Raw genomic sequence first — 19,609 nt, 5'->3', positions numbered from 1 at the left:
TCAAAAGAACCTACCGAGTCGCTAAAATATTCTAGAAAATCGTTAACATTCCGAATTTCGCGACGAAATTTATAAGATACGTTCTCCAGGCTATCCAAAACGCGAGTGATCGATTTTTTTGCCCGGAAGTATTGGTCTGTCTTGAAAGAATCGCGCGTAGGACGCGAAACGAGACGATCTCGCAGTCGACCAGCGAGCCAAAAGTATTTTCATCGCGCGTTTCACGAGCTCCGTGATCAACGGAGCGGAGAAACGCTTCTCGTTAGAATGCTTTCATTGTGTCGTCGCGTTTGATTCCATCTTCTCGCTGAAATTCGACGTGTCGCTGCGCGATATGATCGCGGGGAATAGTTTGCCTCGCGAGCTTCGCGATCGTATCGCTCGTTTAAGAGTTTACATCGCTCCAAAAGCCAGGGAAAAGGCAAATTCCCTGTTTTTTTTATGGAAACAACTCACGATTAAATTGTCACTTAACGTTTCACTAATATAGACGTTTAAGATTACATAGGAAATTAACAGACAATCGTATTTCATTATTTGTACCCTCTCAGTTACGCTAAATCGAATTTCACATTTCCTCTGTGCTTCTGCAACTAGTTTATTAATCGTTAAAGTCTTTTTCGTTGAAACAAATAAATCATATTTAAGTCAGGCTTTTCAATTAATTTAATTAAAAACATTAAACTGCTGTCGATTTATTATCCGTGTTTATCTATTATATTAATAATACCATCGCATTCGTACGCGATTGGAGTAAATCGCGTTAAAGAAGTTTGGTAATTGCGTCCCGCGTTCTTTTCTGACGGTTCGATAACAGCAGGGAAGTTTCTCGTCATTACGTAAACAGGAGGATACTTTTAGCAAAATTTACGCGACAGCATAAGTTTTTACACAATTCGCGCGACCCCTCTAGCGAGAGAGACGCTCGTTACGAAAAAAGTTTGAATAACTCCGCGCCGGAAGTCGTTACAACGTTTCTTCTGCTCCCGATCCCGTCGGTTTCCCCGTAACCAACTTTTAATTTTACTCGCGAATATCTGCCATCGTGATTATCTCCGACGAGGATTCCTTCTCTATTTGGATAATTGCGTTTCTTGAACCGTGCTTCTGGCCCTTTTAAAATTCACGGACGCAGACCGGGGTAACACGTGTCGCGTTGGAGATAAAAATTATCTACTGCACCCTCGTTTCCTGCGATAGTCGAGATTTCGATGTATAACGAAAGAGGGGGATGATTTCTCGTTTAAAAACGAGTCGAAAACGTGGAACGAACATTTTTCGTTCTCGCGATAATCGATTTTAATAATACGCGGGACACGCGTGCCCTTAATTGACAATAAGCGACCTTATAATTGGCGCCCTTAATTCGCGCTCGAACAATATTTCTTGCAATTAAAAAATGTTTTCAGTATTTCGGTTTCGAGCACAAATGTTTGCTTGCAAATTGCGACCGTCGTATATCGTGTACGAGCTGGACAATCTGTAATGAGGTCCATTCAAACGAATTTAACTTAAATTGGCGCGTGCAACCACGTACTTGTAAAATCGATTATCTCTGAAAGGAACCTTCCTACGACAAAATTTTATTTTACATTTCTGGTTTATTTTTGTACGAGGTCATTAAATTATATACGTTACAGGATGAGTATTTATCGGACCATACACAGCGTTTAATTTTCGCTTTATTAATTGTCTATCGACGTTTCGACCTCAATTTCCGGTCCCTCTTCGGGAAACATATTAATTGTCTGGAATCGATTCTCCAGATACGTAATAAATATGATAAAATATATCTTGATTCAGTTTCGATAAAACCAATAATACTCTTTATTTGTTCGTTATAAGACGAAGAGTAATTCTTGCTGTGCGATAAAATTATAAATTCAGACACGTGCTGTACGCAATTAAAGATCCACGTTCCAATTGTAATCTATAGATCAATATGTCTCTCGAAGAGACATTATTGAGGTCGAGACGTCAGTGGATAATTAATGGTATTAAAATTAAACTGCTCTGTATCAATAAGAATCAAAGAAGCAAAGAATTTATTCAAGTTACCATTTTATATAGTTTTTATCGTACGAACCGACCGTGCTTCGTAAAACTTTTTTACTTAAACACACAGCAGGAAAGAAATTTAACACGCTCGCTGGCAGAGTAATTTCGCGACTATCGCTTGATATAAAATTTCTCGTAGTTTTTTAATCGCACCGAAGTTGAACAAACGCTTTTAAAAGAAGAACGACCAGGAATTAGAATAACAGAAGTATCTAATACGTTTGGAGCAGTATTTGAGAAATGTACTCCCCTATAAAGAATCTTCCATTGTACCACGAATTACCGGCCACCCCATATAATTTCCATTATCACAGCTTCTTATCGTTATTCCCAGCGACACTTCGTCCCTTCCAAGGCGTTTCCTCCCCCGTCGGTCGCTTCTGCTTTCCAATTCCACGCACTCGGACGAAGACAGGGGGGAAGAAACGGAAAAAAAGGAAAAATGAAATTGCCCTTAATTCACGAGCCGCAGACTAATGCAATTCCGTTCGCGACGCCATTTCGAAATTGCGTCAGGGGCTGGTTCCGCGTTCCGGAATAATAAGGTGCAACATACTCCTGTTACTTTCTCGATTCCTCGGTCCCTGTCTTCTGATTTTCTCGAAAACTCGGAGAACGACGACGGGGAGAAAGCGAGAGAAAAGAGGGTTGTAAAAAAAGGAAGCGTAGCAAGACCAGGGTCGGTCGATCAGCATCGTCCGTTTCCTTCGACCACTTGTAGACTCGAGGACCCCGTCGAGGCACAATGCCAGCGTCCGGACGAAGACGGAGGCGGAGGAATTGCCGCCGCGCTCTGAATGGAAATTCGATCGAACGGGCTGATCGCATTATTCCCTAATCTAACCTCTTCCTCCCGGCCAACGTCGCGTCACGCCGGGCTTAATGGGCTTTTAATCGAAAAATGTTAATCGAACCAAGGGTCTGCACGCGAAATCCTCGCGGAATTGCCCTTCGCGCGCCTCCGCGACGTCTCGTCGGATACGGTCCTGGAAATGTTTGAACGCTGGTACAGTTTTCCCATTTGTGCTCGAACAGTACTTAAATCGACGATAACAATTATATTTTAATGGTACGTAGAATAAAATAGAGTTGATATTTAGATTTATAATTTACAGAATTATTTTTGCGTCTGAATTCTCTTCGAGATGGATTTAAATCTAGCAATAAAGGATTTGAGGGTAATACGAGCGTAGGTTACTACTGTTTATAGAAATATTTTATAGAGAAGAGTATGCGAAGGGCGCGGTAAATATAGAGTCGTTCTACTGAGTTATTCCACTGCTCATAGGTGGTACTTTAATACCACGAAGGAAGGACGAAAGATGTTCGAAATATTCAGTAATACTTGTGGGCGGTATAGGGTTCTACCACTGTTTATAGGAATATTTCATAGAGTCGGAGGAAATGCGTGGGCAGAAATATTTAGTCTTTTTACCGAGCATAGTTATTCTGTCGTCTATAGTATTTTAATAGAGCCACACATACCTGTATCATTGAGTAAAACTACTGATCAACAGAGTCTGATACTTTCTCGATTCTCAATTTTTTAATAATATATTTCAATTTAAAATCGCGTTGAATTTATTCAAAGCATCTATACTCAGGGTGTATTGGGGCAATTTTATTTTTATTGACCTCTCGGGGGGTGCTGTTTATAGAAATATTTCATGGAGAAGGAAGATATGCAAAGGGCGGGGCAAATAGTGAGCTGTACTACTGGGAGGACTTATTCTATTGTTGGTAGGTTTTTAAATATACGAAGTACGATAGATGCTTGAAGTATTGTGTAGTACTAGCGGGTGGCCTTCAGTTTGACTACTTTTTATAGGAATATTTTATAGAGAGAAAAATGCGAAGGGCGTATGAGAAATATTGACTCGTTCTACTGAATGCACACCGCTGTTCATGAACGAATTTTAATATCGCGTTTAATACCATTAAACATAAATATTACGATATTAAATAAGACTATTAGGGTACGGAATTTTATTTCTGTTCGTAGGAATATTTTGTAAAAAACAAGAAAATAACATTCGCGATTCAGTTTTTGAGGCTGTTTGTACGTGTGAATTTCACTGTTGCTTATTATTAATATCGCAAAGGAGCAAGGAAAATGCAAAAGACACGAGAAGAATCGAGTTGTTCTGTCGAACGCAATTATAATACTTTTTATAGGTAACCTTTCGATAGAGTGGAGGTGGTGCGATCGATGTATAAACAATTGGGATGTACTATTGGACGTCGTTCAGATTTATACGAAGTTATGTGACTGTGGGTAAAAAGAATCTGTACTGTGCACGCAGTATTGAAATTATTATACGTCCAGTTATACCACTGTTCACAATTCTGTTGCTTTTTGCAGATTTTATAGAAACAATGAAATTTCTATTTCTATAATTTGTATCATTCTTAATATTTACTTGATCAGAAGGAACACCAGAATTCATAGCGTCCTTAAACATATGCATACGATTAAAAAAATTAATATAGCAAGAAATAATCGTTTACAAATCAATGGTAAAATATAATTACGTTGGTAAAAAATTTATTACCTTCACCGTGGTGTTCTTTCGAGGAATACACTCGGATATATTGAAAATCCAAGATTTAATACCTGGAAAATGATTTTCCGTTTTATTTCTCGCAACGTTCCCTGTCCTCGTGCAATATCGACGCGAAATAGTTCGCCAAGAGAGGTAATTCCGTAACTTTGAAAATTTCACCTATCCGCAAGATCAAAACCGCATGTCGTACCTCGTTAAATAAAAAACCAAGTATCTAGAATTTCAAGAGAAAGGAAATTCCACAAAAGCGATGGAAGGGAATGCAGTAAAAAAAAGTTACGTGCCACGAGAACCTTATCGCGTCGTTAATCGATCGAGGGGATCGATAGGTGGAATGGACGTTCGATTTCTCTTCGCGTTTACAAACGTACTCGTAACATTTACTTACAAAAATCATTTATACACGCGTTTGCAACCTGTTCTCGCATATTCGATATATTTCTAACTATTGGGAGCTAATTGCAGTGAAAAATTTAGGTGCATTATTTTGCAAATTTCATATTATTAAATTTTCGCGGGAAAAACGTTAAGATAGAAAATATCGTCCACGTAAAATCTCAACGAGGACAGCAACAGCGTCGACTCGATGGCCGACAAATCTGTTATAATTGACTTCATCGGTTTTTTCGTTCGCGGTACGCGTCGAGGAATTCGTCGGCCGCAATAACTGGCCCCAAGAATAATTATCATTTTCACGGGACGTGGCCGTAATCGCCAACGTCCCGCGATTCCAGGAATTTCATTAGTTTCGATAAATTCAGCCCCCGTGCTCCTCTCGTCTGTCTTCCGTCATTAATTCTCGACAACGCAGCCGCATTCATTACTAATTCCGATCTAACACGCCAACTTGATTCGCCCGGGATCGATCCGTGGCCGTCCCATTATTGCCAGAAACGTCCTAATTGCCAGTTTTTTCTTTTTTTTTTTTACGTAACTCGGACGATATAAAACTTATCCGGATCGCGGTCGCGCCCCGTGTCTGGTTTCGATCCGTCGATGGTTCGCGTGATCGTGGTTTCGCGATTTTCTTGAGCAAGGAATTACGCTAAACGACCGACACGACCGTCGAGCGTCGTTAGTTGAGTGCGAAACGATAACGAGGGTCAACATCGGTGGCGTAATTCTGTTCGAAACTGCGGGTCCTGCTTAGAACAGAACGCGTAATCGCGATAGAAATTAGCTTGGATCACTCTGACGATTGGTTCCTGAAAAGTTTCGCGCGTATCGAGTTTTGTAAATTGTTTCTTTCTACTTTGTTCTTCCAAGAGAACGGGCATAACTTGAATGTCCTAAAAATAGACTCCGCCAAAGACGGATACTTTGTTATACTCGGATATCGTTTACGCGATTGATCGCCTGGGGCGTGACAAATGTTATGCAGGACATATTTCAAGAAAACTGAAGGGCTGAGGAACGTTACAATAATTGGAAACATTAATCAGGATTTACTGTACACGACAAAACACCGATCGACTCGTATTCGATTTATTACAAGACGGCGCAAACTTTACATTTTCTGAGAGATTACAGAGAAAGGCTCATTTTGAAAACATTAACGATCCTTAATGATTCAATACAATTAATCGAGAAAACGATGAGTTCGTAGGAATAACTATTTCCACTCTATCGAAAAAATGGTATTTCCTTCGTTCCAGAGTCGAATCTCGCTCAATAGCTAGTTTGAGCGTACCTGGCGCGAGTAAATCACGGTAATGATTCGTACGCGTTAGGAAATCGCGTATCGAAGTCGCGGAAGAACCGTTTCCGGCGAATCAGCGGGCCAGTCGCGGGAGACAGGCGTGAATTCGCGTCTAATTGCGTTTCACGCGGCGGGCACGGTTCTAATTGCATCTCCCGCTTCAATTTCCCAGGGACGACGTCCGCGCGAAAATCCAACGTGTTTCCCTTTTTTCTTTTTCGTTTTTTTCTTTTTTCGATTCTCGTTCGAGCTCTTTTTACGAGCCGTTTTCAGACGCCGGAGACCCGAACGCAGATAAGCCAGGTGGCCGTTGCCACGCGTGGAAAAAGAGAGCAAGTCCAGGTTAAAGCACCGATAAAACCGGGCTTCCTATCGCGGGGCGCGTGCTCCTGCCTCGTAACTTCTTCTTTCTCGTTTCACTCGCGGGAACTCGCGATCGGGCGTGTCCAACGTTGTTCACCGACGACTTACACCCACCACGTCCGTTAAACAACCAGATTCCAGTTGTAGGAGGACGAAACAACGCTCAAAATTATTGTTTCACTCTCTATTTCAATATTCAACACGACGAAATACTATTTTGTACGCGCCTTGACGCCTGCGTTTGTTAAACAACCGGATTCCAGTTGTGGGAGGACGAAACAACGCTCAAAATTAATGTTGCACTCTCTAGTTCGATATTCAACACGACGAAATACTATTTTGTACGCGCCTTAACGCCTGCGTTTGTTAAACAACGCAGTTGTGGGAGGACGAAACAGCGCTCAAAATTATTGTTTCACTCTCTATTTCAATATTCAACACGACGAAATACTATTTTGTACGCGCCTTAACGCCTGCGTTTGTTAAACAACCGGATTCCAGTTGTAGGAGGACGAAACAACGCTCAAAATTATTATTTCACTCTCTATTTCAATATTTAACACGACGAAATACTATTTTGTACGCGCCTTAACACCTGCGTTTGTTAAACAACCGGATTCCAGTTGTGGGAGGACGAAACAACGCTCAAAATTATTGTTTCACTCTCTATTTCAATATTTAACACGACGAAATACTATTTTGTACGCGCCTTAACGCCTGCGTTTGTTAAACAACCGGATTCCAGTTGTGGGAGGACGAAACAACGCTCAAAATTATTGTTTCACTCTCTAGTTCGATATCTAACACTACGAAACACAATTTTATATGTACCTTAACGCCTACCTGCCACAGATCTAATCATCTACACTGGCTTTGCTCATTAAAACAATCGAATTCCAGTTGTGAGAAGACGAAACAACGCTCAAAATTATTGTTTCACCCTCTAGTTCGATATTTAACACTACGAAACACAATTTTATACGTACCTTAACGCCCATCTGCCACAGATTTAATCATCTACATCAGCTTCGTTCATTAAACAATCGAATTCCAGTTGTGAGAAGACGAAACAACGCTCAAAATTATTGTTTCACCGTCTATTTCGATATTTAACACTACGAAACACAATTTTATACGTACCTTAACGCCCATCTGCCACAGATTTAATCATCTACATCAGCTTCGTTCATTAAACAATCGAATTCCAGTTGTGAGAAGACGAAACAACGCTCAAAATTATTGTTTCACCCTCTAGTTCGATATCTAACACTACGAAACACAATTTTATACGTACCTTAACGCCCATCTGCCACAGATTTAATCATCTACATCAGCTTCGTTCATTAAACAATCGGATTCCAGTTGTGAGAAGACGAAACAACGCTCAAAATTATTGTTTCACTCTCTATTTCGATATTTAACACTACGAAACACAATTTTATACGCACCTTAACGCCCATCTGCCACAGATTTAATCATCTACATCAGCTTCGTTCATTAAACAATCGAATTCCAGTTGTGAGAAGACGAAACAACGCTCAAAATTATTGTTTCATCCTCTAGTTCGATATCTAACACTACGAAACACAATTTTATATGTACCTTAACGCCTACCTGCCACAGATCTAATCATCTACACTGGCTTCGTTCATTAAACAATCGGATTCCAGTTGTGAGAAGACGAAACAACGCTCAAAATTATTGTTCCACCCTCTAGTTCGATATCTAACACTACGAAACACAATTTTATACGTACCTTAACGCCCATCTGCCACAGATTTAATCATCTACACTGGCTTTGCTCATTAAATAATCGGATTCCAGTTGTGAGAAGACGAAACAACGCTCAAAATTATTGTTTCATCCTCTAATTTGATATCTAACACTACGAAACAGAATTTTGAACGCGTCTTAACGCCCACCTGCCACGGACCTAATTCTCGAAACTTTCACTCGTAGGTTTCTATCTCGCCTTGAGAACAAATTTCTTCAATTGTTATTTTTCAGAGAAAGGTTCTCAAGATACTTCCAATTTATGTTTCTTTTTTAAATCAAAGGTTCGTTGTTTTGATTTTACAGCAGCTTTCGCGGATTTCGACGGTCGTGAAACACGTTTCGATATTTATTTCCCGACAGCGGGGAAAATTACGGCTATTTTCCGGTCCCGTTCGAGATCGAAGGCGATAAAATGCGCGCTTTCGCCGTTAGTTTTGCACGAGTCGCGGCGAAAGGGGCAGCTTCGGGATATTATTCAAACTTTACGAGCGCGATGGCCGGCGATTCGAGCTACGAGACTGCCGCCCGGGAGATGGACAAAATTCTTATCCGCGTGCACGGATATCGAACGAAAAATAGGCGCCCAGTTCGAGCAAAAGTAAAATAAAAGTCGCGGTCGTCGGGCGGGGAGGGACATATTTTTTGTTCGTACGCGGGAAGGTGTATTCTATTTATATTCATGAAAGAGCGTTTCTTTCTAGGGGCGCGAACTAGAAAACCACCGTCACCGTTGCTCGGTCGCTCCGACGAGTCGCATTTCATTATCCGCGCGAGAGATCTTAATTAATCGGGCTTTGTCGCGGACCCTTTCGCGAAGCCTCGAATTTTATCTCGATTATCGCGGAATCAGCGCGTGAAGTTCGCTTCCTGGCTCGCGAGAGCGTTAACCCTTGCACCGAACTGTGCATCTCTGTGTGTATAAGCGTGGGCGTGCCAAAGAAAAGAGACAGAGAGAGCCAGGCTCGCGTAATACTTAATTTTCTTCTAATGGTTGTATCGATTAAACCGTCGGTCTACAATCCCTCGACGCTTTGCATTAACAATTTCCTGTTCCGAGCGGCTTCTCCCAGCCCGCGTGTAATGCGATTGCTCTCGGTCGAAAAGGAACATTTCCCGCGCCGTTTAATGGACGATTCGTTACTTCGAAACGAAGATTTCCCGCTCGCGATACCCTTTATTTCGTCACGGCCATTGCACGGTTCTCGATGTAACCTTTCCGTTCCGCGAATCATATTCAGATTAATGTAATTGGTTTCCCCGAAAGGCGGTTACGTGATCCGTTCGATGCAACATCGTTATTCGAGATGGAAGATCTTCAACTACGCGCTGCACCCTTTCCCCTAACAATTCTTTCTAACGTATTATTCACAGTTTCCCTCGAATCGAGGCAACGATTCTCGATACGCATTTCTTTTTTTTGGACAAGCAGTCTCCTGTTTTATAGAATATTGGAATAGGTACGGTTATGAGACGTATGATTTAATTGAAACAACAATAATTAATGGTAGAATTTTTATACTTTTTATTCAATAGGTTAAGGTATATCTTAGAGTTCCGTATCGTTCTCTAAGAGATCTGTTACTGGACTGTGACTTCACTCGCAGAAGAAAGGCAAGAGTGAAACGCAGTTCGTCCTAACGACGAACTCTTATCTTCGTACAATAAACACCATGAGTTCGTAGAACCCATGGCCAAAACTAAAAGGAAACTCCAGACATAGAACATTGCATTCTCCGTGTACAAATCAGAATATTTTAGTAAACATTTCTTTAAAAGCACCTCACTAACGTTGTACGTAGCTTGCCTCTAAACATACGAGATTAGATGCGACTGTTCCATTTATTTCTTATCAAATGACGAATACCCGTAAATAGATAAATATATGACACAGTCAAAGTGACTAAATGAAGTGTTACACGTAGGGAAAATTAAGGCAGCCCACCGGGTGTCCTCGTAAACATCGAACTATCGTGTGCAAAGGCAGTATTAGCATACGATAAGAGTAATTCGTTTTGGTGGCGGGAGGGGGCTGGCGAACACATTGCAAGACATCTGAATCGAGAACGTAGCTGCGTGCTTGCACGCAATTAGACGTGCCTACGGTCACGAAAACTCGACGCGGCGTTGTTCCCCCGACGGTGTCGGCGCCGCGACGCCAGGCTTTCGCCGCGATATCAAAATTCCGTGCTCAGCACGCGCTGGAATTCTTTATGGCCCCCACGGCGGCGTCACGAGAGAACGGACCACACCCCTCGACGACGCGGGCTCGAGAGGTCGTTAAGTATAAAACACGGGCAAAAAGGGAGAAAAGTGGCGATCGGGGGCTCTCGAAAGAAGCCCGATCGAACTCCTGGGACGCGTCGTGACTCTGGCCCGACGACCGGTGCCTCGAAATTGATCGATGGGGGGACGCAACTGTCCAGCGAAAATTGGGACCAAAGGAAAACCCATTTCCAACGAAACAGAGACGGCCACCATTTCATTCCAACAAGAGAGAAACTCCGATCCAGCGATTTATTCGATCGTGTAGTCCTAACTCGTCCGCTCCTGAAATATTTCTAGATCTTATTCGACCTGTAACGAATCAGAAATTGTCTATCTTTTATTAGATAAGAAATCGTGGGATTATTAGCGATAATTGTAATTTAATTTCAAGTTCTTCTAGACTTCAGATTTTAGTAAAAGAAACAGAGACGGCCACGATTTCATTCCAACAAGAGAGAAACTCCGATCCAGCGATTTATTCGATCGTGTAGTCCTAACTCGTCCGCTCCTGAAATATTTCTAAATTTTATTCGATCTGTAATGAATCAGAAATTGTCTATCTTTTATTAGATAAGAAATCGTGGAATTGTTAGCGATAATTGTAATTTAATTTCAAGTTCTTCTAGACTTCAGATTTTAGTAAAAGAAACAAAGACGGCCACGATTTCATTCCAACAAGAGAGAAACTCCGATCCAGCGATTTATTCGATCGTGTAGTCCTAACTCGTCCGCTCCTGAAATATTTCTAGATCTTATTCGACCTGTAACAAATCAGAAATTGTCTATCTTTTATTAGATAAGAAAGCGTGGAATTATTAGCGATAATTGTAATTTAATTTCAGGTTTTTCCAGACTTCAGATTTTAGTAAAAGAAACAAAGACGGCCACGATTTCATTCCAACAAGAGAGAAACTCCGATCCAGCGATTTATTCGATCGTGTAGTCCTAACTCGTCCACTCCTGAAATATTTCTAGATCTTATTCGACCTTTAACGAATCAGAAATTGTCTATCTTTTATTAGATAAGAAATCGTGGAATTATTAGCGATAATTGTAATTTAATTTCAGGTTTTTCCAGACTTCAGATTTTAGTAAAAGAAACAGAGACGGCCACGATTTCATTCCAACAATAGAGAAACTCCGATCCAGCGATTTATTCGATCGTGTAGTCCTAACTCGTCCGCTCCTGAAATATTTCTAGATCTTATTCGACCTGTAACGAATCAGAAATTGTCTATCTTTTATTAAATAAGAAATCGTGGGATTATTAGCGATAATTGTAATTTAATTTCAGGTTTTTCCAGACTTCAGATTTTAGTAAAAGAAACAGAGACGGCCACGATTTCATTCCAACAAGAAAGAAACTCCGATCCAGTGATTTATTCGATCGTGTAGTCCTAACTCGTCCGCTCCTGAAATATTTCTAGATCTTATTCGACCTGTAACGAATCAGAAATTGTCTATCTTTTATTAGACAAGAAATCGTGGAATTATTAGCGATAATTGTAATTTAATTTCAAATTCTTCTAGACTTCAGATTTTAGTAAAAGAAACAGAGACGGCCACGATTTCATTCCAACAAGAGAGAAACTCCGATCCAGCAATTTATTCGATCGTGTAGTCCTAACTCGTCCGCTCCTGAAATATTTCTAAATTTTATTCGATCTGTAATGAATCAGAAATTGTCTATCTTTTATTAGATAAGAAATCGTGGAATTATTAGCGATAATTGTAATTTAATTTCAAGTTCTTCTAGACTTCAGATTTTAGTAAAAGAAACAGGGACGGCCACGATTTCATTCCAACAAGAGTGAAACTCCGATCCAGCGATTTATTCGATCGTGTAGTCCTAACTCGTCCGCTCCTGAAATATTTCTAAATTTTATTCGATCTGTAACGAATCAGAAATTGTCTATCTTTTATTAGATAAGAAATCGTGGAATTATTAGCGATAATTGTAATTTAATTTCAAGTTCTCCCAAACTTCAGATTTTAATATATGGTGTGAACCAGTCCGCCATTCGTCGTGGCTTACTGTTTATTTCTGTGTTCGATGTTGGAAAAAATATAAAGTAGTTTGCATTTAAAATCGAGAAAGGGATGCTCGTAGGTTCCATCGATCCAAGGGGGTTAAAATTGTCTCCCCCCCTAAGCGGAGTAACTTTAATCGAGTCTGCAACAAATATTTACAAGATGATTAAACTTCGTGCTTGCGTTTGTTGTTTCAAGAGCCATCTCCGTTGTACGACAACAATCACTACCACGAGGAATGCCTAAAATGTAACAGCTGCGGCCTGAATCTCACCGGACCCAATCAGAAACGGGCTAGACGGTGAGTAGAGAAAATCGCTGCGATTCTAGTTGCATATGCGGCCGAATCGCGTCCCCTGTATTTTCTACGGAACGGACGTGCCCCGTAATTTCGCCCGGCTGCCGCTTTAATTTCCTATTTATGGAGAAAATACTGGCCAACGGTCTCGCAATAAACGTCCGTCCGTTATTCGCCGCTCGGGGAGAAAACGCAACATTTACACTCGCCGCGGAAAGTATGTTGACAAGCCAGAAAAACGTACGCTCGATCGAGAAAGTCGCCATTTTATTACACTCGTTGCTACAACAAAATACTATTTCTCGCTAAATTTGCTTAAAATTGTGCTCAGAGGTTGAACTTAACCTATCCTTCGATCGTCTTAAGTCGAAAAACGAAGTCGATCTTTCAATTTTTTAAATTTATTCAAAGATTTATCGAAGAGAGAATTTTTTACACGCACTCTTTAATTCAAGATTCTTTACTTCTCCCTACGATGCATTTAGATTGACGATTCTGGAGTTTTCGAAATCGTCGAAAGGAGGAGGTCGAATCTTCCTCGAGAAACGTCCTCGATCTCGTTCGATCGTCGAATTCTCCATCGGAGCGAAACGTCACGGCAACTTCGACGCGCGATTCAATCAGTTAAAACACTCGCGATCGTAACCGTTCGAGATGCATCGACGCGCCGGCGGTGATTTCAATCAGCGCAACGAAAAGTCGTTTTGCATTTCCGTTTTATTCAAGATCCGCGATACGAGAAACGCGGGTAACTCGATTTACAGTTCGTCATACATTATTATTCCGATCATAAATACGCACTACGTAATTCAACAACGACGAGTATCTTTCCTTCGTTTTTTTAAAGGTAATTTCGCGTTCTTTACGAAGTAAACCTTGACACGATTATGCAACGATATCGATAATAATGTTACAACGAAAAGCGTAGATGAAATCGGTGTCGATTATGTAACAATCCAGGTTGCACAACTTTACGATCTCCTCGGTGACTGAATATTTGATTTAAACTGTAATCTATGCATGTCACGTACGGTGTAACAAATTGCCTCGTTCATTATTCGATCCAACGTTTCTGATTATTTCGTCGACTGAATCGATCGACTTCGAAAATAAACAAGAACCTTCTGTAAAAGCGTAGAATTTTATAGACGCGTAGAAAATGGAGTCGATCGGATGGGGTAAAATATCTAGGGCCCGCGAGGTCGTCGAACAATCGGAATAGTTGGAGAAGAGTTTCGCGCGAATCGTGATTCGAGGCGCGCCTCTCCGTGATTTTAATTGGTATCGCGTGGATTCGCGATAATAAAAGATGATAAAGGAGATAAGGGGGTCGGCGTGATCCAATAACGACCGACGTCGGGACGCCGCCGCGGATTCACTTTTCATCGAGCGGCTTCGACTTTCATAAAACTTTGCTTCACGCCGATTCCAGAGTAGCCAGAATTATTAACAGGTTAAAAAAAACGAAGTTACGCGTAAACTTTACGATTTTTATCACCCCATAGAAATTCACTTTGATATATCATTTAATACGTGAATAATAAAAATGTAAATATTGCCCCTCGAGTGATAAATTTTTTAAAAAATTTCCTTGTTCGTAGGTTCAAAAATCAAATACTTTGCGATCTGCACTTTGCTGACGTGACGCTGATGGAGTGCTCGGACTTCATGCAGCAGTTGCGCAGCTTCAAACCACAAAGTTTAGGCTGCGCAGTTGCGAGAAGAAAATCATCGACGACCCTGATCTTCCCGCTGCCGCCGCAGGCGTGCTCAGGTAGGATCACCGATGCGATTTATGGGATCCCTTTCATCCTCGAATCGTCTCGATTCCTTCGAGATCCGTCGCGTCGGGGTTCGAACGACCATAGAAGAGACGCTCGACTTGCCAACTTTTACGAACGCGCATATGTATGAGCCGAAGCTACAGGTGGTTCTCCCTGTCTTGGATTATACGGCTTTACATACGCTGTAGACCAAAAGTATGAAACCAAGCCTCGTTCATAGCGTGAAATTATTCTGTGACAACGATTAGTCGAAGCCATCGTGGAACTGATTCTGCCTTTTGGTCTTCTACGTGGTATTTAAACCGTGTACGAAAACAAAATTAGTAGTACGTTAGAAACATAATAATAAAGAATTTAAAGTATTTGCAATTATACGAGAGCGGAGAAGAAGGTAAATATAGTGTTAATGTTTTGGAAATATTTTATAAATGTAAAAATAACAGTGGTGTTTAGTCCATCTATAGATGTCTGATGTGTTTGACCAATACTACTTATTTCTACTTGCATCGGGAGTCCGCCACGATATCGTTTGTTACGACTGACTCTAATTAGATATCACTAATTTATAGAATATTTAACATCTAAGGAGTAAAATTTATTTTTTTTTTTATAGGAAATCCAAAGAAAATTAGTATTTAGCAGAGGGTATTTTTACCGAAGAGACATTCGCGATGATGTTAGCTTCTTTTATCGTATTATGTGGAAATTTCAAATAAAATGACCCAACTCTATATATAATGTATTTTGCCGACTTACCACGAGGCAAGGTGCGTATTGCATATATATGAGTTAGGCGGGGTTGACGTAACCTGGAACGGTGAATTATAAAACGCGATCTGCCGTGGGAATATTAGAAATTTAGAGCGACACGTATTAAAGTAGAATTAAGTTTACGAACGATAGTTGTAAATATTTAAATTACCGTATGATGTACTAATATGTCCAAGTAGAAAATATGTTTATCAGCTCACGCTGGAAACGAGGTAAATCCGTCGACCTAAGCGTCTAACTTTACACGTTAGAAATTTATAGGAGCGACGAAGATCGAGCGGAAAAATTAAATCAAACACGAACGTAGCTGCAACAAGCTTAGGTTTGATTTAATTTTGCGCGATCAACAGGCGATCATTTACGTTCAAGGGGTGACTGCCTCCGTGGGAGCTACCAAATTTTTAATTTTCATGAATTTTTTAAAGCCAAACGCCACGTGTAACATCACGATTCTTTTTTGTAGTTTGTTTCGCTACATTTTAGTCGTACATACAGGGTGTTCGGCCACCCCTGGGAAAAATTTTAATAGAGGATTCTAGAGGCCAAAATAAGACGAAAATCAAGAATACCAATTTCTTGATGGAGGCTTCGTTAAAAAGTTATTAACAATTAAATTCAAAAATTTCAAATCGTTTTGGAAAAATTATTTTCGGTTGCGGGGGTCAATTACGATCATTTTTGGTGAATAGACATACTTCCAAAATCCTACCCACTTTCTAGAAAAAAATTCGGGAAGGTGTGAAATTTTTCGTCGGGGGAAAAAAAATTACAAATCGTTTTGGAAAAATTATGTTTAGTTGCAGGGGTCAATTGCAAGCATTTTTGGTGAATAGACATACCCCCGAAATCCTATCCACTTTCGAGAAAAAAATTCGAGAAGGTGTGAAATTTTTCGACGGAAAAAAAAAATTTCAAATCGTTTTCGAAAAATTATGTTTAGTTGCAGGGGTCAATTGCAAGCATTTTTGGTGAATAGACATACCCCCGAAATCCTACCCACTTTCTAGAAAAAAATTCGGGAAGGTGTGAAATTTTTCGACGGAAAAAAAAAATTTCAAATCGTTCTGGAAAAATTATTTTCGGTTGCAGGGGTCAATTGCAAGCATTTTTGGTGAATAGACATACCCCCAAAATCCTACCCACTTTCGAGAAAAAAATTCGAGAAGGTGTGAAATTTTTCGACGGAAAAAAAAAATTTCAAATCGTTCTGGAAAAATTATTTTCGGTTGCAGGGGTCAATTGCAAGCATTTTTGGTGAATAGACATACCCCCAAAATCCTACCCACTTTCGAGAAAAAAAATCGAGAAGGTGTGAAATTTTTCGACGGAAAAAAAAAATTTCAAATCGTTTTGGAAAAATTATTTTCGGTTGCAGGGGTCAATTGCAAGCATTTTTGGTGAATAGACATACCCCCGAAATCCTATCCACTTTCGAGAAAAAAATTCGAGAAGGTGTGAAATTTTTCGACGGAAAAAAAAAATTTCAAATCGTTCTGGAAAAATTATTTTCGGTTGCAGGGGTCAATTGCAAGCATTTTTGGTGAATAGACATACCCCCGAAATCCTATCCACTTTCGAGAAAAAAATTCGAGAAGGTGTGAAATTTTTCGACGGAAAAAAAAAATTTCAAATCGTTCTGGAAAAATTATTTTCGGTTGCAGGGGTCAATTGCAAGCATTTTTGGTGAATAGACATCCCCCCGAAATCCTATCCACTTTCGAGAAAAAAAATCGAGAAGGTGTGAAATTTTTCGACGGAAAAAAAAAATTTCAAATCGTTCTGGAAAAATTATTTTCGGTTGCAGGGGTCAATTGCAAGCATTTTTGGTGAATAGACATACCCCCGAAATCCTACTCAGTTTCGAGAAAAAAATTCAGTACGGTCGGAACTTTAAATGTTAATAACTGTTTATCAAAGCCTTCATCAACAAATTGGTATTCTTGATTTTCGTCTTATTTTGGCCTGTAAAATCCTCCATTAAAATTTTTCCCAGGGTTGGCCGAACAGCCTATATACATTTTTCTATAGAGTTTTAAGCAATCTTACCCTTAAAAATGGCGTTTCGCTGGCTCAGATGATTGGAGCTCTCAAAAATTGAGAGGAGGACCCCTTGAGCGTGAAAGTGTATTGTAAGGAATCTGACCGATGTCTTTGCGCTGTTACTAACGTGTGACTTTGAAGTTAAAAGAAAAATACAGTTCCGGGGGTATCTGATCGAGATTTCGATGGCGAAAAGGAAGAGGCTCGTAAAGCCCCGCGTCGGACGTTCTCAACAGCAGGACGTCGTCCGATGGCGTGGGACGACCGTATCGAATACGTGGTTCTCTTCATTATTTTATCACGTCGAGGGGAATCTCGTGATCCTGGGGACGCAAGGAGGGAGCCCAGGGAAACTGGAACGCCATCCCCTCTTTCCGTATCGACGATCAAATTTACGGAGCACTATAGACCATTAGTTCCGGCGAGAGGGAGACGAGATTAGAGGGATGGAAAGACGACTTGGAATCAGGGATGCAACCACGGCCGGTTCACTTTAAGTTCGCATACCAAGCCTGTCTGTAAACAGTTTGGTGTTCTACCTTACAGTGAGTCGACCGCGGTATCGTTAACGGCCGCGAGGGACCGAAGGAACCGAAGGGTCGAAGGTCGGGATCGATGAAGGGAGACGTGGCGTCGAGGAGGGGGCGAACGCATTATCGACGATACGTGCCTAAGTGGACGGAGAGTCACGTTGCACGGAGGAAAAATCTCTGAAAGACGCCGTACGCCGGACTCGTGCTAGACGAGATCCTCTTCAACGCGGATCGGATTCCTCCCTTAATGATTTCGAGTCGGGTGGCTCGGTCCCCAGCGGCTTCAGTGATTTTCTCGAGTCTACACGTGGCCCAAACAAACGCTTCGCACTCGAGGACACTTTCCACGGTTCATCTTTCAAGGAGAAACGACGAAGATTTACCCTTCGAGTCTCCTGGGACGCACGAGGGGATCCTTCTTTTTAATTTTAAATTTAAGGAAATTAATTAGCTGGTCATTGGGTATCCCGCGAATCGATTTGCAACGATTTAAGCGTGTCGTCTTGAACGAAACGGGTCGTATAGTACGCGAGACGCGAACGTTTTCAGCGGAGAGACGACGGGGAATCGTTTAAAGCCGCTTCGTTCGATTTCCGGTTGCAGATGAATTCTGTACAGAGTTCCCGCACAACCTGGTGCCGACGCCTGGATACTGGATCGAGTGCTCGAGACAGCAGATCATGTCCGACACGATCCTGGACGAGAGCGAGAGCGGAGAAGCCACCGACCTCGAGCAGGGGGAGGACCAGCCGGAGCCAGCGCCGAGACGTCAGGACAACAATTACTGTTTCTACGAGGAGAACGAGGTGGAGATCGACGAGGTGCCGCGGAGGAAGACCACCATCGAGGAGCAATGGGAAAAGAATCAGGGATTCGAGCTCACATCCGTCGAACAGGAGACCTACGAGAAGTACTTCTACCAGAGGGAGCATTGGAATTACTTCACCAACGACGAGGACCTCGGACCGGTGATACTGAGCATCAAACAGGAGACGCTCAACGGCCGGGATCAGTTTAGGATCCTCGTTAGGGCCATCAGCTACACTGTTCACGGCCTGATCCCTGCCAGCTGCGTCTTCGCCGATCGGTAAAACATTCATTTCCGTAGGATTTTGGAAAAAATATTTATGGACATTCGCGAACCTGTTTTTCGTTAACATTCTTAGTAAATTTTAAGCAAAGAGAATATATATTCATGTACGAATCGTTAAAATTAGTATCGGTCTTAACACTTTATCGATCGCCAATCGATTGATCGACTTTTGAGCACAGACGAGGTACATGAATAGACCTTACACCTTATGGGACTTTCGTGGCTCAATCTGACTGCTATACAGACCTGAAAATTGAACGAAGAGCGTCACAAAAATTTATTAAAAACCAAAATCGAATTTTTAAGAAAAATCGACAGGGGGTAAGTGCCTAAA

At 41.2% G+C, this 19,609-nt stretch overlaps 1 protein-coding gene across 5 annotated transcripts in view; it reads left to right on the top strand.

The window, feature by feature from the left end:
* The window catches only part of Rsh (Rap GTPase activating protein radish), a 127,043-nt gene that overhangs the window by 98,331 nt on the left and 9,103 nt on the right, over window positions 1–19,609 (top strand). For all 5 annotated transcript variants that reach the window (XM_076774358.1, XM_076774348.1, XM_076774339.1 and 2 more), the window contains 3 exons: window positions 12,955–13,057; window positions 14,656–14,828; window positions 18,786–19,269. In XM_076774358.1, coding sequence (XP_076630473.1) covers window positions 12,955–13,057; window positions 14,656–14,828; window positions 18,786–19,269 — 760 coding nt within the window. The remainder of the gene's footprint in view (window positions 1–12,954; window positions 13,058–14,655; window positions 14,829–18,785; window positions 19,270–19,609) is intronic.

Source organism: Colletes latitarsis, chromosome 2, assembly GCF_051014445.1.
Source record: "Colletes latitarsis isolate SP2378_abdomen chromosome 2, iyColLati1, whole genome shotgun sequence".
NCBI classification, from domain to species: Eukaryota; Metazoa; Arthropoda; class Insecta; order Hymenoptera; family Colletidae; genus Colletes; species Colletes latitarsis.
The sequence above is the reverse complement of the archived record's forward strand: the minus strand, read 5'-3'. Positions and strand labels throughout refer to the sequence as shown.